The 23,640-nt window shown below is 40.3% G+C and overlaps 2 protein-coding genes across 2 annotated transcripts in view; one reads left to right on the top strand and one right to left on the bottom strand.

Annotated features, from left to right (window-relative positions):
• oser1 (oxidative stress responsive serine-rich 1) overlaps positions 1-2,767 on the top strand; it is a 12,291-nt gene extending 9,524 nt beyond the window's left edge. The window contains exons 5-6 of the mRNA XM_053315651.1: positions 1-58; positions 1,602-2,767. The exon at positions 1-58 is cut by the window's left edge and continues 59 nt beyond it. Of these exons, the coding sequence (XP_053171626.1) occupies positions 1-58; positions 1,602-2,478 (935 nt within the window). The 3' untranslated portion in view covers positions 2,479-2,767. The remainder of the gene's footprint in view (positions 59-1,601) is intronic.
• Positions 2,768-5,387: 2,620 nt separating this feature from the next.
• On the bottom strand, positions 5,388-11,395 carry LOC128355411 (uncharacterized). Its single transcript, XM_053315650.1, has 5 exons — positions 11,299-11,395; positions 7,868-8,143; positions 7,468-7,572; positions 6,867-7,136; positions 5,388-5,637 (listed from the first exon to the last, which is right to left on the bottom strand). Exons 1-5 carry the CDS (start codon positions 11,366-11,368, stop codon positions 5,555-5,557), a joined length of 804 nt encoding a protein of 267 aa, XP_053171625.1. The 5' UTR covers positions 11,369-11,395; the 3' UTR covers positions 5,388-5,554.
• Positions 11,396-23,640: the final 12,245 nt, after the last annotated feature.

Here is a 23,640-nt window from a genome sequence, read left to right as displayed (position 1 = left end):
TCGACGACACCGGCGGAGCGAAGCCTAAACTCAGCTGCCCCAAAGACAACTGGCACGGGTAAGAGGAGGAGGAGGAGGAGGAGGAGGAGGAGGAGAGAAAGAAAGAAAGAAAGGTTTAAACTTTCAGGCTGTGAAATGTTTACTTTTCTTCGGTCAATTTCAGAAACCATTTCAGAAACTTTAGAAACTAATTTCTTACTCCCTCCAGTTAAAACACGAACACGAGGCGTTCTTGTAGACACATGCCGTGAGAACTGGGTGAATACAAAAATACTAAATTATAAATTTACAGACATAAATTCTCTTCTGCGTGCAGGAGTGGTTAGAGCACGTGTCATGTACGCAGCCGACCCCCGGTTCGAATCCCAATCGGAGGTCCTTTGCTGCACGTCACCCCCCCCCCCTCATGTTTTCTGACGATCTACTGATAAATAAAAGCGTCTATGCCAACAAAATCTTAAAAAAACAAAAAAATAGTTTCGCGTTTTGAATGTCATGTTTAAAATCCTGTTATTTTCCATTTGAAGGCAGTTTTAAGCCCATAATGTAAAGCATTTCTTACCAGAGTGTCTTAACTGGGAATCAATCACGGCTCTGCTGCGACTCCCACACTCCAAAATGGTCCTTTGGTGGAGCTGAGGCTGGCTTGGCTGCACCTGGGTGTTTAGCGTGGAGGTGCTAACTCAAACTCCACGTACTCCGGTGGTAGTTAAACTCCGTTTGACACAGGTTGCATTTTACTTTTGACTTGTCAACTGAAGCGTCTGGAAGTGTTTTAAAGTTAAACAAGCCGTTCAAAAGTCCAGTAGCTCTCTTACTTTCCATCAGCGCGGTAGGTTTACTGCAGGAGGCCACTTCAAAGCATAGCGCTACAGCTAGAGGAGCCGTCTACGGGGGAGTAGAAGGGACAAAAAGGCTTGCAACATTAAAATGTGATTTAAAAAAAATAACGTGTTATGGATTGCATTAATCTAATCGCGATTAACGCGTTATATAAAAGCTTTAAAGAAGTAGATTAAAAGAAACATGAATAAAATTGATCAGATGAAACTTGTAGAACGATAATAAAAATGTCTCACGCGGCCGTTGTCGTCTTAATCAACGTCAGTGAAAGAAAAGAAGAAGAGATTTAACTTTTTCTCTGTAGTTTCTGTGATATTTATCTTTATGAAATCAGCGTGTTGTTTTCATCTAGAATATATAACGCTGTTTTAATAACGAGATGGTTTGTGTAGATGTTATTTTACATTATTTTAAAGATTGTTCTCTTTGTTCCCTCCTCTGTTCCTCCTCTGTTCCTCCTCTGCTCCTCCTCTGCTCCTCCTCTGTTCCTCCTCTGCTCCTCTTCTGTTCCTCCTCTGCTCCTCCTCTGCTCCTCTTCTGCTCCCCCTCTGCCCCTCCTCTGCTCCTCTGTTCCTCTTCTGCTCTCTTCCTTGCTCTCTTCCCTCTTTCTCTGCTCCTCCTCTGCTCCTCCTCTGTTCCTCCTCCCTCTTCTGCTCCTCTTCTGCTCCTCTTCTGCTCTTCCTCTGTTCCTCCTCTGCTCCTCCTCTGCTCCTCCTCTGCCCCTCTTCTGCTCCTCCTCTTGCCGTTTCTTCATCCAGCTGCATGAGGAAAACATCTCGAGGAGCATCCAGAACGCAGCGCCGTCGGAGGTCCAAGTCTCCGATCCTCCACCCGCCCAAGTTCACCTACTGCAGCGCCTCCTCGGCCTCGGCGCTGTCGCCCCCTAGTGTCTGCCTGAAGCACCAGCGGCTGGCCGTGCCCGAGCCGGCGGAGCCTCGCCCCGTAGCAGACGGGAGAACCGCCTCCTCCGCCGCCTCCTCCGAGCTCTCCGCCTCGGGCCACATCTCCCCCGTCGTGTTTGGAGCTGACGCTGCCGTCTCCTCGCCGTCGTTACAGGAGATCTCCGCCGCCGCCGCCGTGATGTCACCCAGGCCGGACGGAGACGTGCGGTCGAGTGAGGAGAACGGCGCCGAGAAAAGCGAGGGAGGGGAACTCGGAGCGGGAGCGGAAGCCGCCGACTTCCGAGCTTTGTCCGAGCTGCACAGCGGCGGCTCGGCGGACGGCGCCCTCGTCCCCTGCTCCTCCTGCGCTCAGAGGAGTCGCTCCGATTCCCCGAGAGGCCCGGAGGAGAGCGCGCAGCAGGCGGCCGAGTCTCCGTGCCAGTGCCGGCCTCACGGCCTCGGCTGGAACGGCGTGGAGGTGTACTCCTTCACGGGGCTCCGCAACGTCATCTCAGAGTGCGAGAGGAGCCTGCCGAGCCACGACGCCTCCAGAACTCTGAGCGCCGCCGCCGCCGCCGCTTCCTCGCCTTCGTCATCGTCGTCGTCGCTGTCGTCCGGCTCTCCTCGCTCGTGTTCGGAGCAGGCGCGAGCTTACGTCGATGACATCACAATAGAGGACCTTTCTGGCTACATGGAGTATTATCTATACATCCCCAAGAAGATGTCACACATGGCGGAGATGATGTACACTTAAATAAATATTATTATCATTATTATTATTATTATTATATCGAATAAGGAAATAAGACGATAAAGAGGGTTTTTTTTCTGTTGCTGACGGAGAACGCGTCCTCAGAGGAATGTCAGTAGACGTAGACGAATGAATCAGGCATGAAAGTTGTAATTTAAATATACAACGTTAACTGATTTGTAACCCAGGTTGAGATGTTTCCATTTCCCTGCCCTCTGTTTAAACCCTCCCCTCATTTTACTGAAACCGACAGAAACACAAGACCGCCAACGATTTCTCATTAGTTCAGACCCCCCCGACGCCCCTCCCTCCCCCCACGCCCCCCCACGCCCCGACCCCCTCAAACAGCCGGGCCCCCCCCACCCAAACACCCCCCCTTCCTTTTTCGTGGTACATGGATCATTTGTTTTGATTTTTTTTCTTTTTTCTTTTCAGTTTACAAATGAAGTTGCCAAAGCTCTTGGTGCAGTCTTGCAGAAGGAGATAATTAGCAGGAATATGCAAACTTGTAAAAGCCAAGCGTGATTATCTTTGTGGTGTTGTGACCTTCAGAGTCACCTGTCTGGATTTCATTTCACTCAATAAAAGAAACAAAATGTTTTTGTGGAAACGTTTGTCATTGTTTTTTTATTTCAAAGCAGCTTAAAGAGTAAAAGTACTGCAGTATTATAGTGATGTAGTATGCAGTATTACAGTAAAAGTACTGCAGTATTATAGTGATGTAGTATGCAGTATTACAGTAAAAGTACTGCAGTATTATAGTGATGTAGTATGCAGTATTACAGTAAAAGTACTGCAGTATTATAGTGATGTAGTATGCAGTATTACAGTAAAAGTACTGCAGTATTATGAGTGATGTAGTATGCAGTATTACAGTAAAAGTACTGCAGTATTATAGTGATGTAGTATGCAGTATTACAGTAAAAGTACTGCAGTATTATAGTGATGTAGTATGCAGTATTACAGTAAAAGTACTGCAGTATTATGAGTGATGTAGTATGCAGTATTACAGTAAAAGTACTGCAGTATTATAGTGATGTAGTATGTAGTATTACAGTAAAAGTACTGCAGTATTATGAGTGATGTAGTATGCAGTATTACAGTAAAAGTACTGCAGTATTATAGTGATGTAGTATGCAGTATTACAGTAAAAGTACTGCAGTATTATAGTGATGTAGTATGCAGTATTACAGTAAAAGTACTGCAGTATTATGAGTGATGTAGTATGCAGTATTACAGTAAAAGTAGTGATATATTATTATATATGACATCATTAGATTATTAATAGTGAAGCATTAGTGTTACACTACTTTACATACAGTTAGCTAGTTTACGCTACTTTATATAAAGTTAGCTAGTTTACGCTACTTTATATAAAGTTAGCTAGTTTACGCTACTTTATATACAGTTAGCTAGTTTACGCTACTTTATATACAGTTAGCTAGTTTACGCTACTTTATATAAAGTTAGCTAGTTTACGCTACTTTATATACAGTTAGCTAGTTTACGCTACTTTATATAAAGTTAGCTAGTTTACACTACTTTACATACAGTTAGCTAGTTTACGCTACTTTATATAAAGTTAGCTAGTTTACACTACTTTACATACAGTTAGCTAGTTTACGCTACTTTATATAAAGTTAGCTAGTTTATAGTTACTTTATATATAGTTAGCTAGTTTACGCTACTTTATATACAGTTAGCTAGTTTACACTACTTTATATACAGTTAGCTAGTTTATACTACTTTATATACAGTTAGCTAGTTTACGCTACTTTATATACAGTTAGCTAGTTTATACTACTTTATATACAGTTAGCTAGTTTACACTACTTTATATACAGTTAGCTAGTTTATACTACTTTATATACGGTTAGCTAGTTTATACTACTTTATATACAGTTAGCTAGTTTATACTACTTTATATACGGTTAGCTAGTTTACACTACTTTATATACGGTTAGCTAGTTTATACTACTTTATATACAGTTAGCTAGTTTACACTACTTTATATACAGTTAGCTAGTTTATACTACTTTATATACAGTTAGCTAGTTTAGTCCAGTGGTTCCCAACCTAGGGGTGGGGCCCCTCCAAAGGGTCAGCAGATAAATGTGAGGGCTGCTGAGATGATTAATGGGAAAGAAGAAAAAACAAAGTTCTGATACACAAATGTGTTTTCAGTCTTTAGACTTTTTCTCTAATCTTTGATTTTTGCTGAAATATTGGATCATTTGAACATTTATTGAAATGAAAGCATGTGAGAAGTTCAGAGGGAAAAATCAGTATTTGGTGGAGCTGTTAACAACTCATAGACATCTGAGATGTGAGCCGACTACACACTGCTTTTAGTAAGACGTCAAAAGACAAAAAGGTTTCATCTTTAAACCCAAATACTTCTCCCACAGAAGTTTGATGGGCGGATCTCATTCTGACCCTTTGGGGGGGTCCGGCTCCCCCAGATAAATTGTTTTGTACATTTTTAAGTCAAGTGCATCATTCTGCTGCACTCTGAGCAACATTAAGAGGTTATAACTATAACATATTGTTTTCTACATTGTTTCTTCAAATGACTAAACTGATCAATAAAAGACTTCTAGATGTTTTAGTGGATCAGGATCAGAGTTGATTTATTGTACAGATGGAAATGAAGAACATCGCCAATAACAGGGGATCCCAGACGTTGTGGCAGGAAGTCCGAGCCATCACGGATGATAAAGCCCCCCACACAGGTTTGAGCCAGCGACCCCTCTCTCCCTGACCATCTCAACCGACCGGTTTGAGGCCACAAACATCGCACAAACCCAGAAAGCAACACCACGACCGGAGGAGCACACTCTCCTGATACAGGAGTCCTGTCCCGTATCATATATAAATGTGAACAGCACAAATACAGAACGTTAATGTGGCTGCAGTTTATACAGCTCCAAACTCTGATTCATGAAGTTCCTGCAGATAACTTGAAAAGGTTCATAGTTATGAAGAACTCCAGTTTAAGGTTCAGGCAGCTGAGACTGTTCTGTTCTCTGGTTTTTGGGCACTTCAGTGTTTTCTGGTCCTGCTGCAGTAAGGCACGTTGTCAGACTGGAGAGACTGCAGCTGTTGGCTGGTTTCCATTTAAAGGCATGAATGGTAAACTGGTTTCATCAACATCTCCTCCGTCTGCAGGAGAGAAAACACAATTATATTAAAGAAAACCTCAACTTTGAGACACAAGTTCTTCAGTTAACACATTGGGCCCCATGTAAAGACATCACATTGGGCCCCATGTAAAGACATCACATTGGGCCCCATGTAAAGACATCACATTGGCCCCCATGTAAAGACTTCACATTGGGCCCCATGTAAAGACGTCGCATTGGACCCCAATGTAAAGACTTCACATTGGGCTCCATGTAAAGACATCACATTGGGCCCCATGTAAAGACTTCACATTGGGCCCCATGTAAAGACTTCACATTGGGCCCCATGTAAAGACGTCGCATTGGACCCCAATGTAAAGACGTCGCATTGGGCCCCGTGTAAAGATATCACATTGGGTCCCATGTAAAGATATCACATTGGGCCCCATGTAAAGACATCACATTGGGCCCCATGTAAAGACATCACATTGAGCCCCATGTAAAGACATCACATTGGGCCCCATGTAAAGATATCACATTGGGCCCCATGTAAAGACATCACATTGGGCCCCATGTAAAGACATCACATTGAGCCCCATGTAAAGACATCACATTGGGCCCCATGTAAAGATATCACATTGGGCCCCATGTAAGGACATCACATTGGGCCCCATGTAAAGACATCACATTGGGCCCCATGTAAAGATATTGGCCCCACTACCACACACAGATCACACCAACCATGCACCATTGCAGTAAACCACAGCTCTACCTGTGAAGGTTTGCAGCTCTCTTGTAGTCCGATACTAACTGTACAATATTTACTGAACTATGAAAATATAACACTGTGCAAACATTAATGCAACATTCTGCAAACAGTGGAATTCACTACTTGATAAAGACTGACATCCTCTATAAATAATGTGATGAAGGCTAGCTTGTAGCAGCAGTTTACTCCAGTTTACAGCAGTTTACAGCAGTTTCAGGTTAAATAATGATGTGTTATCTCTTCTACTCAGATCTGATACAGTATATTATAGAATGATCTGGAATAACTTGTGTTTTATTACTGTGAGTTTCAGACTGAGCACAAAGTTGACTGTGTGTGTGTGTGTGTGGAGTCACAGAGCTTCAGTGTGAAGTTTTCACTCAGTTTAAAATGTTTTCAACTCTCTTTGAGTTCATTCACTTCAGTCTGAGCACACACTGACATTTATTCACAACTAAAAACATTTTAACTATTAAAATCATAATGAGGAAGAATCTCACCAGGGATATGCACGTATGTCTCAGCATAAGTGTGATAGTTGGTTTCCTTTTGTGTAACAACACAGCGATAGATGTCAGTCTTGGTCACAGTAGTTTGGAGGATGATGAGTCCTCCTCTTTCTGACTCCTGTAGTTCATCAGCTTCAAGTTTGTTTCCAGCTCCGTCTTCCCAGTGTAATTTAGGTTTTGGAAAAGCTCCTCGAACTTCACCCTGCAGCACCACCTTGTCATTTGTTTGATTAAGTATCCTGATAGACAGTTGTGGTGCACCTGTGAACAAAGTATAAAAGAAACGTTGTAAAGAACAATTAGAGGATTAGACATGAGCTGTAATACTGGGATGTTTTTGTTCAGCCTGTCTCTGCTTGTATATGATCATATTTCAGAGGAGCAAAAACAGAGAAACAGTGAAATAGAAAAGCACATATATTAACCTATATATTAATGTATTCAATAATAGATTCATGTAGACTTGGTGGATTTTGTATGAAAGCCAACAGAAAGTTTTTAATAAAAGAAATATATATATATATTAACATTTCTAAAGAATCTGTGTCTGCTCATTATGATTATATGGATACAAAATATTAGTTCAACTCACCTTTCATTAAACAGCTTTTGATGCGATACCACCATTTGTACACAATGAGAGCAACAAAAGCAACAGCAGCGATAACTAAACCAGCAATGTGTCCACCTGTGAACCCTGAAACAGATAAGAAGGTAAAGTAAGAGTCAGAATCAAAGAGTCCATCATGTTCAGACATCATAACCTACACAAAGAGAACAACTAAAGGTGTGCATGCTCCTAAAATCTCCAATGATTGACAGATTCAAACAGCACTGAGATGCGTTTTCACTCAGTTTAAAATGTTTTCAACTTTCTTTGAGTTCATTCACTTTGTGTTCAGTCTGAGCACACACTGAGATTTATTCACAACTAAAAACATTTTAACTATTAAAATCATTTCAATATTAAATATAATGAAGAAGAATCTCACCATTGGTATACACAGGTATGTCAGCATGAGTCTGATGGCAGATTTCCTTCTGTGTAACAACACAGCGATAGTAGTCGGTCTTGGTCACAGTAGTTTGGAGGATGATGTAGAAGAGTCCTCGGTTTGGATCCAGTGTTTCCTCAGCAGGAAGTTTGTTTCCAGCTCCGTCCTCCCAGTGAAATTCAGGTTTTGAAAAAAGTCCTCGAACTTCACACACCAGCTGAATCCCATCTGTTGTTTGATTAAGTGTCATGACAGACGGCTGTGGAGCTTCAACTGTGAACAAAGTATAAAAGAAACGTTGTAAAGAACAATTAGAGGATTAGACATGAGCTGTAATACTGGGATGTTTTTGTTCAGCCTGTCTCTGCTTGTATATGATCATATTTCAGAGGAGCAAAAACAGAGAAACTGTGAAATAGTTGAACTAAATATTTGGTAACTTCTCACCACTGCAAACACTATTTCTGACTCATATCATGACAGAGACACATACAGTCAACACGTTTGGACAAACCTTCAATTTCTGAAGTTTCTTGAACCACAAAAATAAAAATGAAGTCCTGTAATGTGTTGTCTGAGATGTAGACAGTATTTCCTGTTCCACTAAAGTAATATAAAAACTGTTGTAAAATGTGAATCATAGCTTCTTGTGCAGCATGTCTGAGCCTTTGTGTTATCACAGTTTAATTGTGTCAGTGAGAAACATTTGATCAACAGTCTCAAGCTGCCACAATGAAAAACTGACCATCAAATGTGTTGTAGTTCTTCTTTAGTAGCCGACAGCAGCTCAGGTACGAGTGTGATGGAAAGAAAAGCAGTGATCAGCTTTTCCTGATCATTGATCTAAATATTCAATAAGTTGATCAGTTTCCTGTTTCTAGCTATGACGGATCATTATAGATACTGTAGAAAAGGCTCCTAAATGATCCCAATATATATATATATATATATATATATTCTGATCAAAATTGTATTGTTTTTCCAAAAACAGGGAGGTGGAGGGGTTAGAAGACATAAAAATATATATAAACAAATGACAATATGAGGAGACATCCTTACACCTTGACAGACCCCAATCAACACCATAGTTGTTGGCTCTAGTCCAAGGTTTCACTTTGGTAGAAAAAGCACTAAAAGCTTCTACAGTCCCCTAACAGGCCCTATTGAGCCGTGCAGTTGTATGTTCCATATTGATGATGTTCATGAGGTTATGGATCCCGAAAGTATTCATACACATATCAGGGGTAAACCAATTAGGTACATAAGAAACATACTCCCTTGGTCTTATATAGGGCACATGATGATACAATTAATCTGTCGTACTTTATTTTAAAATTTGGCCGCATCACACTGTGTTTCTTGAATAAGGACAATGTCAGCCTGTTCTTGGTGTAGATACTGAAGAACATGAGTGCGTTTGATAGCGGAGTTGAGTCCATTTACATTTAGTGATAATATGTTCATTGACTGCATAAGAAAATTATATAGTTGCCAAGTACTGCTATTATTCCAGTGTAGAGATATTATGTCTAAAGGGAGGATGGAGAAAACTATACAAAACAGACACAGACCGCACAGGAAAAAAATCCATAGGTCTGTAGGAACCAGGCGGGGAGTTCTGGTCCTCTGAAATGAAGCCAACCAGGAAGTAACTTAGAGCTGCATTCTATCAAAAGGCCACCAGGGGGCGACCGTCTCTATACAAGTCAATGGAGAATTCACCAACTTCTCACTTGATTTCTAACCTCAGTAAACGTTTTCAAAATGTGTTTATGGTCTCAATCGCTAGTTTAAAGCCTTCTTCAATGCAGTATGATGTTCATTTGGGACATTTTGGCCTCCCTGATTTTATATGTGACGATAAAGCAGGGTATGCATTAGGGCGTGGCTACGTCCTGATTGACAGGTTGATTGACCAATGTCCTCGAGATCCAGCCCTCGCAACCATAGCAACCTCCCCTGCTCCGCCCATGACCCCGCTTCATGCCCATATAAGTAGAATCTGTGTTTTTATTTTTCCCAGCATGCACCTGAAATTTTCAAGATGGTGCTGCCTAGATTAGAAACTATTGGCTTCCGAGCAGCAGTCCACAAACCAATGGGTGACATCACGGATGTTACATCCATTTCTTTTATACAGTTTATGGTAGGAACATAAACTTTGTCTGATCTGTGACCAATCCACCCCAACACATAGCTACAGGCCTAGCACCATAAACAAAATACTTGGCATCAATCAAACGAACGAAACCAGGTTAGCTTAGATGGATAGTCCATCTAAGTTATAAAAGTATGAAGCTACTGGAAATGAAATATCTAATTAATCAAACATCCAAGAACGAAGATGTTATAAACAATCACAAATACTTTGTTGAAACAGCTTCAATGTAGTATGAAGGATATGATTCAGTCCTGGGAATAAACAATGTTGTGTGTCCAAACTTTTGACTGATACTTATTGTGTGCTGAATGATCCAAATAAAGGATATTGATCATGTGATTAATTATTAGTATTATTAGTATTGTGATGGATAACCTGGATGAATCACATTTCTCACTCAGATTCATTTGTCTCCACAGTAAACACACAAACAAGCTGCTCCTGAAATAAACTGAAGAAACTACTGAGAGAGAAATGAACATGGTGTGAATATGATCATAGACATTACTTTATAGACCTTCTCTGAGTCACATCTATTAACATCTTTCAATCTGACATTTGAAAGATGAAGCTCTGAGCGCACGTGAAAGCAGGAAGTGAGCGCAAACAACGTCACGCAACTTTCCGTGATGAGAAATAGCAGCATAAAGTTACACAATACATGGTGTGATCACACATGGTTGATACGCAGTTTCTCAGAAATAACAGAAGGAAACAGACACAGCCCTGCACGTTCCTACTCTCCCAAAAACTGATTTCCGTCCGCGTGAGCGCGCGCAGCCTGTTAAAGCCTCTACAGCTGTTTTCATCTGGATCAAACAGACATTAGCAACAAATACACTAACTGTATGTCTGAGATAATAGTGATGGTATTTATGTGTGAGACGATCAGGTTTATTTTAACTGAATTTGCGGCCATAAACGTGTTTGCTGTTTATTGTGTAATCAGGCATGATATTAACGTGATTACAATCAATAATGTTATTTTTTATCTTTGTGTGTTTGTTATGTCTGATATCTTTGTTAAATAGACTGTAATATGATTAATGTCTGACTTATGTATGCAATAAAGACATTTGGGACTGAAATGTTTTCTGCCTCAAAATGACTTCAAATCACTCACCAGAGTCACGATTTAAAGATTATACCTTAACCAGAACTTTTCACTAGTTGAAAACTCTGTAAAGATGAGGAAGTCAAAATTACGAGATACGTATGTTTATAATCAGTTTGATCATCAGTATAAATAAATTAATAGTTTTCTTACCGTTTTCAGCACCAAACGTTACTTCAGAGCCAGTCAGGAGACAGAAAAACACCAGAAGAAGAAGCTCCATAGTTATCGATGACGGCTGGAGATTCAAAGTCACTTTAACTGTAGTCTACTGACCCAAAACCTTCCGCTGACTGAACGGACCCGAAATATATCAGTTTTATCCGGAAGCGGCAACACGATACAGCGCTAATCCTTCAAAATAAAGCGTTAAACGTCAAAATACCCTCTGAGTATTTTATTTTACACTTTCAACCTGTTAAAGAAACACAGAGCCAGGCCCCTGAACGCACCACAGAGCAGTCCTGACTGACTGATTCACTGATTGATTTGATGGACCTGGACTCCATCAACAGAATCCTTTTAAGTTTGGTTTCTACAGTAAAAATATGTTTCTCCATAAATCTACAGACAGGAAGCAGAAAAATGCAGCTTCACAGTTGTTGATATATATTTGGTGTTCATAACTTTCCTGTTTCAGTTTCTATAAAGACTCTTTTTAAATCCTTGAAACAAGCTCCTCACAGCAAGAAAACCCTGGATTCAAAAGCTACAACTAGCTGTCTGTCTGATATGAGGACATCACCTGATCTTCCATGTTTGCATTGATGGGTCCTTCTTTCTCTCACATTCCAGAAATGGAAAAATCCTCAGGAAAAAAATGCAGATTGCCTTAACCGACCAGTAACAACTGATTATTTCAGCTAGTAGTGTAAAGACAGTGTATAAATGTGTCTCTCACAGTACTTTTACATTTAGCAGTCTTTTTACACAAGTATCTGTACTTCTAAAGTACAGAATATGAGGACTTTTGCCACCTCTGGTTGTGCCACAAGTTTGAGATAACAGGTGTTAAAATGTTTGGCCACTAGATGGAGACACTGAACCACAAACTGCAGGAGGGTTTCACGGTGTGATTTGGTCCAAATATAAAGCAGAATTTATGTCAACATAGTCAGTCGAACTCCGCTGTTGTTACAGCTATTGTTATAACTAATATACTGTACCAGTAATACTATAATAATTGCATACATTTTCCTGCTCTGTCTAGGTGTGTTAATCAGACTTTAGAATGATAAATGGTTTCAACTGAGGGATTTTACTGGTATTTTTTAATTGTGTAACAAAAAAATATAGATTTTTTTATTTCCCCATATATACAGCAGCATACATTTCAGACAACAGAAACAAAAGAGATGTAACTAAAGAGGTCAATAGGCTTATACATAAATTAAATAATTAATTAACATTTCTGTGCTATAGAGCTGATAGTCTTGGAAGTACACATCGTACTATATTTAGTCTGGAAAGGCTATAAAAGACACGCTATGTCTGTAATGTTGTATACAGCCTTTATAATCTGATGATGCTCTGTTGATTGAGCATGCTGAAGACACTGTAGACTGGGTTTCATTGTTAGTGCCTTTGTGATGCAGAACGTTGCAAGTAAACATTTTTCATTTGCCTGTGCATGGACACTGTCCCTGACCTCCATGCAACATTGAAGAGGCGTGACAGCCATGATGCCCTTACAATGTCGAGAGTTCCTTCCACCGGCCTCCGAGACCCCTGACCCAGCCAGATCCTAAAGGCCTCCTTCTTCAGCTTGACAGCTTCATTCACCTCCCCTCGATTTCACGGGTTGCTGGCTGTTACGGGTACCGGGTTGCAGCACCAGTGGACAGTAGTGTGTATGGCTGAAATACAAGAAAACAAAGGATGACACAGGAGACGTGGCTTGTCCTTGTTAAAACCTCCTCAGTTATATTTATTCACATGTCACATGTCACATGTCATTCACTGTATTGTTAACATTTATTCTATATGTATTGTAATAAGCATATTTCAGTGTTCATAAAACACATATTTTCTGCAAAACATACTATCAAACCCAATTAAACACATTTTGTCTCAGTATCATCTTCATGTCACTTTTCCATGTTCCAGCTTAACACACTGGTCATTATTGCACTTAGTGAATACTCTAAAGTATTTCCTGGACTTGTGTGTTACACAGCAGCATGTAAATAGACACACACTTTTAACCTTTTTTTTTAACTAGCATGTTTTTTTATCATATACATTTGTATATACTATATTTTTAACAAACATATTTGCTAATAAATTTGTAAATTTTTTACTCAATTATTTTTCACATTTAAACAATATTTAAACCATTTCTCATTAAATAGTTTTTAATACACTTCTAAACCAATATACCTTTATACATAGGAAAAATAAATCAAGGAGCTTACTACTGTATGCATTAAACCAAAAGAAAAGGAGTCGTGCCACTCATACTAGCTTTCTACAATTAGTTTTTTGCTAACAACAACAGTCCCCTAAACACTAGATAGACTACCTCATAGCTCACATACAAACTTGTGCTAAAAGCAAAATTGCCCTTAAACATTAACACGTCAGTTACAGCAACTTCTGTTAAGTCTTCACATACCACATACCTGAAACAGAAGAAAACAATAGATGACACGGGAGGCGAATCCTCGGTTATGAGCTTATGGGGGAAAACCAGACGGGGAGTTCCGGTCCTCTGAAATGAGGCCAACCAGGAAGTAATTTAGAGCTGCATTCTACCAAAAGGCCACCAGGGGGTGACTGTCTCTATACAAGTCAATGGAGAATTCACCAATTGATTTCTAACCTCAGCAAACGTTTTCAAAATGTGTTTCTTTTATACAGTCTATGGGGAAAACAGCAGGAAGCAGGAAGCAGGCAAACCACAGTCTCACAGAGCCTCCTGCTGGCAGGAACGTAGCGACTGCATATTCTGCATCTGGCTTTCTTAACATATCATCTGTGCCAAAAAACATTTTTAAAGCAAAACAAAATGTATTTATAATGTACAATTTATAAATCTTGTTTTAACCAACTAATATTCAACCAATATCCACAAATGTGAACACACATTAGTGGGCTTCACACTGCCCCGTCAGGCACCGATGACCTTCCAGCTGCATCTCTGAGCAGCCGCCTTCACAACTAAGGTCTTGACTCCGATTCCATGTTCCCAACCTTCCGCAGGATTTAGGAGAAATTCCAGACATTCCCAGTTCACCTGCACCACTCATTTGGGTCTCCCAGTTCTGTCCGGCAACTTGCCCAGCCACCTGATCTAACTCACCACCAGATGGTGATTATTTGGCAGCAGGGGCGTAGCACCCAATTCTGGCCCCCATTCATAAGCCTCCTGAAGGGTGTGATCTCATGCCAAACTTTTCATGAAACTTGGGGGGTCTGATTAAAACCTTGGTATTTCATCTATCATGTGTGCTTTAACATTTGGGCTGAACTAACCTTTCCTTGAAAAAACTGCCATCTGGTTGCCTACTCTTTGCCTTCTTTCCTTCTCCTCTCTCCTTTCTCTTCTGGCAGCCTGATTTAATCTTTGGGAGAGCCAGGTTGCTGCATAGCTCAGAGCCAACCCTTACCTGGCGGAATGAACCATTTTGCATTTTTGCAAGGGGGTACAGGTAGTCTCAGACAGTCTTAATTTAATTAAAGCAACTTTATTATTGAACTTTCACTGCAGATTTCATTTTATTTTAATATTTATGATGTTGTTTTCTATAACTGACATATTTAAATAAAAGAAAAAAAATTTCAAAATGTTACAAAAGCCCAGGCCCCACCCCATGCTACATACTAATTTTTTTACAGGAAGTTCCTCAGAAGGGTCAATGCTTTATCTGACTGCCTGAAACACTATTGGTTGAGAATGTTGGATAGACAGTGTTTTACTGTTATTGTCTTGGGATGCAGTGTTGCAAAGTAAACTGGTCATTCATTTTGTCTGTTTGTTCTTTTTTCTTCCCTTTTCTCTTCATAAGTCAGTTTATCTGGGAAAAGATGGCCCATTGAAAATACAATTTCTGCCTTCATCACTGCTGTATGTGAACCTTAAGTTCCTTCACAATAGAAGCTCCATCATAGAACCACTGCACCTCTGTGTATTATCTAAGCTTCATAAAGGTCACCATGTTCTGTACTGTACACATTAAATCAGACAAATCCGGTTAGTCAAGTTGTAGTAGCAGGTGTATTTTTGAACACTGTCATGAAACACATCCTGTTAGAAGCGACAGTATTTATTGGAAGAGGTCTGACCAAGCTCCGCCCCTCTCCTGACTCACCACAGAGAAATGAGGAAACAGTTTATTCTTTGTTGCTAAAGACACACATAGACTGAAGACGACTGAAGAACATCAGATTCACCTTCAAATCAAACTAACAAACTTCCTCGGAGTGAGTGCAGCTACAGGAGAGAAAAGTGGAAAACTAAAACTCTGATGCTTCCACCTGCTGACTCTCCACATACTGAAGGTGAGTTTGACTAAGATTGGAGTCAAAGTGAAAGTAAATGAAGCCATGACTGACTGTACTTTCTGTCTGCTGTGTTTTCAGCTTCACTCAGAGACTGAATGTCTTCCAGATCAGAGGAGGATTTCTGCTGTCCGGTCTGTCATGAGGTCTTTAGAGATCCTGTTGTTCTGTCATGTAGCCACAGCTTCTGTAAAGACTGTCTGAAGAGTTCATGGAGAGAGAAACTAATACGTGAGTGTCCAGTTTGTAAGAGAAAATCATCAAAGGATGAACCTCTTAACCTGGCGTTAACCTGGCATGAGTTCTTCTCACAGGACAGAGATCAGAGAGCTTCAGAGGCTCTCTGCAGTCTGCACTCTGAGAAACTCAAACTCTTCTGTCTGGACCATCAGCAGCCAGTGTGTCTCGTCTGCAGAGATTCGGAAAAACACAGCAAACACAGATTCAGACCCATCGATGAAGCTGCACAACAACACAAGAATAAACTTGAGGAAACTCTGAAGCCCTTAAAGGAGAAGTTAAAGGTTTGTGAAGAAGTTAAAGTGAAGTTTGATCAAACAGCAAAACACATTAGGGTCCAGGCTAGACACACAGAGAGGCAGATTAAGGAGCAGTTTAAGAAGCTTCACCAGTTTCTAGAAGAGGAAGAGGAGGCCAGGATGGCTGCTCTGAAGGAGGAAGAGGAGCAGAAGAGTCAGATGATGAAGGAGAAGATGGAGGTACTGAGCAGAGAGATAGCAGCTCTTTCAGACACAGTCAGAGCCACAGAGGAGGAGCTGAGAGCTGAAGACGTCTCATTCCTGAACAACTACAAGGCTGCAGTGGAAAGAGTCCAGCGCTGCCCCCTGCTGGATGATCCACAGCTGCCCTCAGGAGCTCTGATAGACCAGGCCAAACACCTGGGCAACCTGGCCTTCAACATCTGGAAGAACATGAAGGAGATGGTCTCCTACACTCCTGTCATTCTGGATCCAAACATTGCTCATCCAAGGCTCATCCTGTCTGAAGATCTGACCAGTGTGAAATGTGGAGGAAAGAGTCAGCAGCTTCCTGATAATCCAGAGAGGTTTGATAAGAATTACTATGTCCTGGGCTCTGAGGGCTTTAACACGGGGACTCACAGTTGGGATGTCGAGGTTGGAGACAGTAAACGCTGGGCAGTGGGTGCGGTGTCCGAGTCTTTCCAGAGGAAGGGACGCTTCCAGTCTAGTTTATATCTACTATATTTCTATGATGGTAAATATTCAGCACGCTCATCACCAGCTCCAGACACTGTTCTCCCAGTGAAGAAGAAGCTCCAGAGGATCAGAGTGAAACTGGACTGCCATAAAAGAAATCTGTCGTTCACTGATCTTGATACTAACACACACATACACACCTTCACACACACTGACACTGACAAACTGTTTCCATGTATTGACACTTGGGATGAACAGAATATTTCTCCACTGAAGGTTTCCCCACTGAAGGTCTTTGTGACAGTGGAAAGCAGTTAGAGACAATGATGATGGGTCTCATTTATTTCTTAAAGGGAAAAGTCTCTGATGTTGTATGTTTCATAAATGTAGTTGCACTTAATCAAAGCAATACAGGCCTAAAAGCTGATTCTTGCCCCATGGCCCACCAAAAATTAAAATAGCTCTATCCAGCTGAATCCCTTGTAATGTGTGTAGTCTACGAGGAAACCTGGACACAACATGCTTCTTTCTCCTACTGACTGTGACTGCCATGTTGGTTTTAACTCCATAAAATGTACAATGAACTACCATCTGCTGGCAGGAAAGATGTTTAACAGACCTTGCTTACAGCTCAACTCCAAACCAACCTACCAAACCACTCAAGTACTCTCAGCTAACACAAAACTCTAGGTTAGGTTAGGCAGGAGGGCCACCATTGTTGGGAATAGAGGAGAGAGTGGACGAGGTGTTGAAATGTATCTTTGTTAGTCAATCCGCCAGCAGCGAACCATCACCTAGGCCAGTTAGGGAGCACCACCTGCATCTTTGTTTTTCTACTGTGATAAACTCTAAAATCTACTGTAAGTTCTACTCTGTGTCGGTCATCAGTAAAATGAGCTTCAATGCACTTGGTACCTTACAGTCATATGTCACAATAGTCATAACATACAGAACAGTTTAGGGGCTTATACTGACCCCTGTGGGACTCCATAGGTAATGTCCAAATATGTTGATTTGTAGTCACCAATCTGCATCTGTATATCCAATCAATTTTAGCCTGTTTCACAATAACCTCGCAGCCAATTCAGCCTCTGATACCAGACCTTTCCATTTTTTCAACATAGATAGATATTTCCTGTATTAACTCCATTATTGTCTTAAATAGCAGAGCTAAAGAAAAAGGTCTTTATTCTTTGAAGCTCAGGTAGAACAAAAACAAAACTACCTGACCAGAATGAGTTGAGTTGAATACACAGAACAAAGATTGAACTGCAAACCAAGACTTAAATACTAACTGAACTAATAAGGGAATGGGGAACAGGTGACTGGACACAAGGGCAGGCTGGCAGTGATTGGCTGGGAGATACACTGGGAGCAGGGCTAACGAGGATGATACAGGGAAGGTGTGAAGGTGGGAAAGTGTGGAGGGAAAAGTAGAACAAAGACAACAGACTCGGTCACACCACAGAACAACATGTAAAGCTTCTGTCCTCTTGCTCTCTCATTATTCTAAAATATATTCATGTTGCTTTACTTGTTGCTGATTTGACTTATTTTATGATCTTTATATTTAGTCTTTAGTTTATTCTTATTTTAAATGGTTGTTAATGTTTTCTGATGCTGATTTTGTGTTAAGTGAAGAATCAATAACTGCATGTTGAACTTTTATTTTATATTCAGTTCACATTTCATTGTTTAATTAGATTAACTTTATGTAAAACTATGAAATAATTCAAAATGTCTGCATGATTTTCCATTTGATGTGATTAAATCAAAAATGTAATGTAGTATTCTGTTTCCATCAGTTTAGTTCTGTCATTGAATCAGAGGAGTGGTTTTATTTAAGGTGGACATGTGAGTTTGGGTTTGTGTTGGTGATTTAAGAACTGAACTTTTCTCTGCTGTTTGTCTCTGAATCAGAAAACCTGCTAAATGTAGAAAATATAAATACCTGCTGATGTTTGCTGGATGTTCATGTAACCTGCTGAGATTCTTTTCAACTGGAAAACTTTGAGTGGAAATCAATAAAAAATGAAGCAGATGTGTTCAGATTCACTGTCATGTTTTAATTTTGATGATCTGATCTTAATTTTATCAAATTTAACAATACATATAAAACTTAATAAACCATCATGTTTATTAAATATGTCTCTCTTTTTCTCTTCATTTGAGATCAATCAAAAAAAAACAATGATTATTACAGATTATATAAAGAATACATATTTGTTAGTAAAAAAAATAAAATAAATGTTAAAATGACAAATACATAAAGTAAATATTGTGACTGCAGTTTATACAGCTCCAAACTCTGATTCATGAAGTTGCTGCAGATAACTTTAAAAAGTTAAAGAGGTTAAATGTGTGGGATTGTATTCATGAAAACTCAAATTTAAGGTTGAGGCAGCTGAAACTGTTCTGTTCTCTGTTTTTTGGGTTTTTCAGTGTTTTCTTTCTGATATCATGTTGTGAGCTACACTGCCCCCTCCTGGTCCTGCTGCAGTAAGACAGGAAGCTTCATCTTAAAGTTAACAGGTTTATACAGTCGTCTGTTTCTATCTTTAACTCTAAAACCAGACCTCAACTTAAAAACCAGCCTTTGGAATGCTCCACACACACACACACACACACACACACACACACACACACACACACACACACACACACACACACACACACTTCAGCAGCCAAACACAAGGCAGGTTGTTAGAGTCAAGAGTTTTCAGTTGTTAGCTGGTTTCCATTTAAAGGCATGAGTGGTGAACTGGTTCCATCAATAGGATCGTCTGCAGGACAGAAAACACAATTATATTAAAATAAAATCTCAATTTCTGTCATTTTTAGTCAGCTACTTCAAATCTGAGATGTTGACTGATTCATGTTATCGCTCATCATAGTTTAACAAGTGGAGTTCAAACACACTATAACTCCAGTTTACAACAGTTTACTCCAGTTTACAGCAGTTTACAGCAGTTTGCAGCAGTTTACAGCAGTTTACTCCAGTTTACAGCAGTTTACAGCAGTTTACTCCAGTTTACAGCAGTATCAGGTTAAATAATGATGTGTTATCTCTTCTACTCAGATCTGATACAGTATATTACAGAGTAATCTGGAATAACTTGTGTTTTAATACTGTGAGTTTCAGACTGAACACAAAGTTGACTGTGTGTGTGTGTGTGTGTGTGTGTGTGTGTGTGTGTGTGTGTGTGTGTGTGTGTAGTCACAGAGCTTCAGTGTGAAGTTTTCACTCAGTTTAAAATGTTTTCAACTTTCTTTGAGTTCATTCACTTTGTGTTCAGTCTGAGCACACACTGACATTTATTCACAACTAAAAACATTTTAACTATTAAAATCATTTCAATATTAAATATAATGAGGAAGAATCTCACCAGTGATATCCACAGGTATGTCAGCATGAGCCTGATGGTTGGTTTCCTTCTGTTCAGCAACACAGCGATAGCGGTCGGTCTTGTAAACATTAGTGTTGAGGATGATGTCGTAGAGTCCTCCTCTTTCTGACTCCTGTGGTTTTGGGGCAGGAAGTTTGTTTCTAGCTCTGTCTTTCCTGTGTAATTTAGGTTTTGGAAAAGCTCCTCGAACTTCACCCTGCAGCAGTGCACTTTTATCTGTTTGCTCAACTATCTTGACAGACGGCTTTGGAGATGCACCTGTGAACAAAGTATAAAAAAGAATAAGTTGTACTGCTTGTAGCTGAATTCTGTTCCTGAAAGCTGACTGCTTGTATTGCCTCATGACTGATGAAAAATGTGCCTTGTTGTGTGCAGCAGAATGTTGATGCATCGTAGAATTGAATCGAATCGTTACCTGGTGAATCGTAATCGAATTGTGAGGGCAGTGCCAATGCACACCCCTAGTACACAGTATTTCCTGTTCCACTAAAGTAATATAAAAACTGTTGTAAAATGTGAATCATAGCTTCTTGTGCAGCATGTCTGAGCCTTTGTGTTATCACCTCCAACAGCAGCAGAGAAAATATCATTATCTTATTACAGTGTTAATGTTTGTTTATAATAAAATAAAATATCACTTGATGAACTGACCTGAAACAAAAAGCTGTTCATTTAAAATGTATGAACTGATTCAGATGAAAAACATGAAGCTGAATGATATTAAAACTGTCAGCTTGAACAACAACTGGAAATAGATTTATGTATATGTTGATATATTTTAATGTATTGAATAATAGATTCATGTAGACTTGGTGGATTTTGTATGAAAGATTTAAAAAAATCTTTCATACAAACATTTCTAAAGAATCTGTTGTCTGCTCATTATGATTATATGGATACAAAACAGTTAAAGTTAGTGTTAAACTCACCTTTGTTAAACTTCATGGTGATGTAACCCATCGATATGAGCACAGCGAGAACACCAACAACAACAACAGCAACAACAAAACCAACAACAAGAAGAGGAACGATAACTATACCAGCAGTCTCTCCAGCTGTGAGCTCTGAAACAGATAAGAAGGTAAAGTAAGAGTCAGAATCAAAGAGTCCATCATGTTCAGACATCATAACCTACACAAAGAGAACAACTAAAGGTGTGCATGCTCCTAAAATCTCCAATGATTGACAGATTCAAACAGCAGTGAGATGACTCTCAGCAGCCACAGTGATATTAGCATCCATCTTCTGAGCAGTTTCCTCCTGCTGGGCTCCACAGCTCAGAGGTTGCTTTTGGTCACAGTAGTGAGGAGGCTCATGTTGTTGTAGCATCCTGCGGTTTCTGACACGTGTTGATCCTCAGTAGGAAGGATGTTTCAATCACTGTCCTGTCACTCCACTTTAGGCTTTTTACAGCTGACTTTTGCTACACTCCTGCCGTACCTGAGATCTGCACATGTGTGGAAATCTGTCCATAGTCCAGGTTTTCTACATCCTGAGCCGAGGCTCACAAGTACAAGTCTGTGATGGACTCTGGATTCACATCTTCACTTTATGATAGTTGTTGTCATGGCTACTACTGATAAACTTTATGTTTCACTGAGCAGACTGAGACATTAAGTAGCACTAGCTCACTAACACAGACTGTCCAGTAATGTGAAGATTTAAAGCAACAGATGCTTCTGGCTGGTGGGTCGACTCTACAGCTACTGAAGCACAATGAGAGCAGAGCCATACAGTCTGCTGTTATACAGCATGAGGCTCTGCAGCACTAATACACTTTACCTCATTTACATTCACTTTATGAATAAATATGTTCACATTATTTTACACATGTTCATATCTGATCAATATTTAGTTCACACCTATACTGAGATACAGTTTTACTCTCCACACACGTTTACCAAGGGTGTAGTGGGCGGGAGAACACCGTCCGCCATTTCTTTCAGCATGAATTAAAAAAGGTAATAATAATAATAATAATAATAATAAGTAGCAGAAGAAAGATGACAGAGAGCTGCAGTAACCACTCTAAGGCTTTGTGATGATTCATTTGACTGTTTTGGAGTAGAAACCTTATGAAAATCAAAACATTAAATTACTCTGGTGTTTTTATTTTGGCAGCACCGTCTGCTCAGCTCTCATTATTGTTGTTGTTGGACTTAAACTACTTCAGATTTGTGTGAATCTAGGGCTATGATTTGTGGTTATGAGAAAGAAGCAATGCAGTAATACACTGGTGGGTTTTGTTTTTAATTCAAATTTAAAATTGTGTAATCGAAATAAACTAATATGTTGTAAGTGATTCAGATTAAACAATATATGACGTTCAATTAACTTCTGTTTATGTAGACAATGTGTTTGGTGTCATTTGCGTGTGTGTGTGTGTGTGTGTGTGTGTGTCTGCTTATGAGTAAGAAGTAGTAGAGCACATTATAATTGTTGACATTTTTTGTTACAACCACTGACATTTACAAATTATATAACCCTATAAAATTCAGTTTTTAGTCACAAAGCTCACAGCAGAATCTATATTTCATTTATGTAAAATCATTTAAAATCACAATAATTTGGACCGGAAGTGACCTGCAGGTGCAATGGTCAGAGGGCACTAGAGCTCCTACTAACTATCCCTCAATTTTGACATTTAGTCAGGTTACACATTTGATAAGTCTCTGTATTGAACATGTTGGGGAGCAAGAAACCGGGCAATTCGCCAGGTAAAGCCCCTTCAGCGAAACGCAAACAGTCAGAGGGTGGCGGCGTGGATGCTAACACTGCTAGTAGCGTTAGCGAGGCTATCGAACTACCATTAGCCAGACAACAAGATAGCTTGGAAACAGCGGTGACACGGGCCGTTCAGGGAGCTTTCGACGGACTGAGAATCTCCATAGACAATCTGGAGAGGAAGGTGGAAGCCCACATGGAAACGGTCAAAGGTCTGGTTGCGAAAGTGGATCGTGTACAAGCCGAGACGAGAGCCATGAAAAGGCAAGTGAGTGACAACACCTCAGATTTGGAAAAGATACAGCTGAAAGTCGCCTGCTGGAGGACCAAGACCGGCGGAATAACGTGAGAATTACGGGGATTGCGACCGGCAGAGAGGGAGCGGATACAATCGCTTTCCTACAGGACATGTTACTAAAATGGATCCCTTTGCTCGGCGACACCAAGATTCAAATAGAGCGCGCCCACAGGATCGGCAGCAACAGGAATGACGGCCAGGCTACCATGATATTCAAAGTGCTCAGGTACCAGGACCGCAACGCCATCCTGCAAGGGGCACGCGAGGCGAGGAAGAAGGCTCCAATACAAGACGCCGGGAGGACAATACGGTTTTATGCGGACTATAGCGCATTCACGAGCGAGAGGAGGAAGGCGTATGGAGCATAGACTGTATATATAAAAATGGA

The sequence above is a fragment of the Scomber japonicus genome, chromosome 3 (assembly GCF_027409825.1).
Source record: "Scomber japonicus isolate fScoJap1 chromosome 3, fScoJap1.pri, whole genome shotgun sequence".
Classification (NCBI taxonomy): domain Eukaryota; kingdom Metazoa; phylum Chordata; class Actinopteri; order Scombriformes; family Scombridae; genus Scomber; species Scomber japonicus.
The sequence above is the reverse complement of the archived record's forward strand: the minus strand, read 5'-3'. Positions and strand labels throughout refer to the sequence as shown.

Bases quoted from the DNA above. Each gene is read 5' to 3' on its own strand.
- LOC128355411 (XM_053315650.1), bottom strand. From the start codon at position 11,368: ATGGAGCTTCTTCTTCTGGTGTTTTTCTGTCTCCTGACTGGCTCTGAA. The intron at 8,144-11,298 runs GTAAGAAAACTA...CTTTGTTCACAG, and splicing joins AACGTTTGGTGCTGAAAACG to TTGAAGCTCCACAGCCGTCT. The intron at 7,573-7,867 runs GTGAGATTCTTC...TATCTGTTTCAG, and splicing joins CATACCTGTGTATACCAATG to GGTTCACAGGTGGACACATT.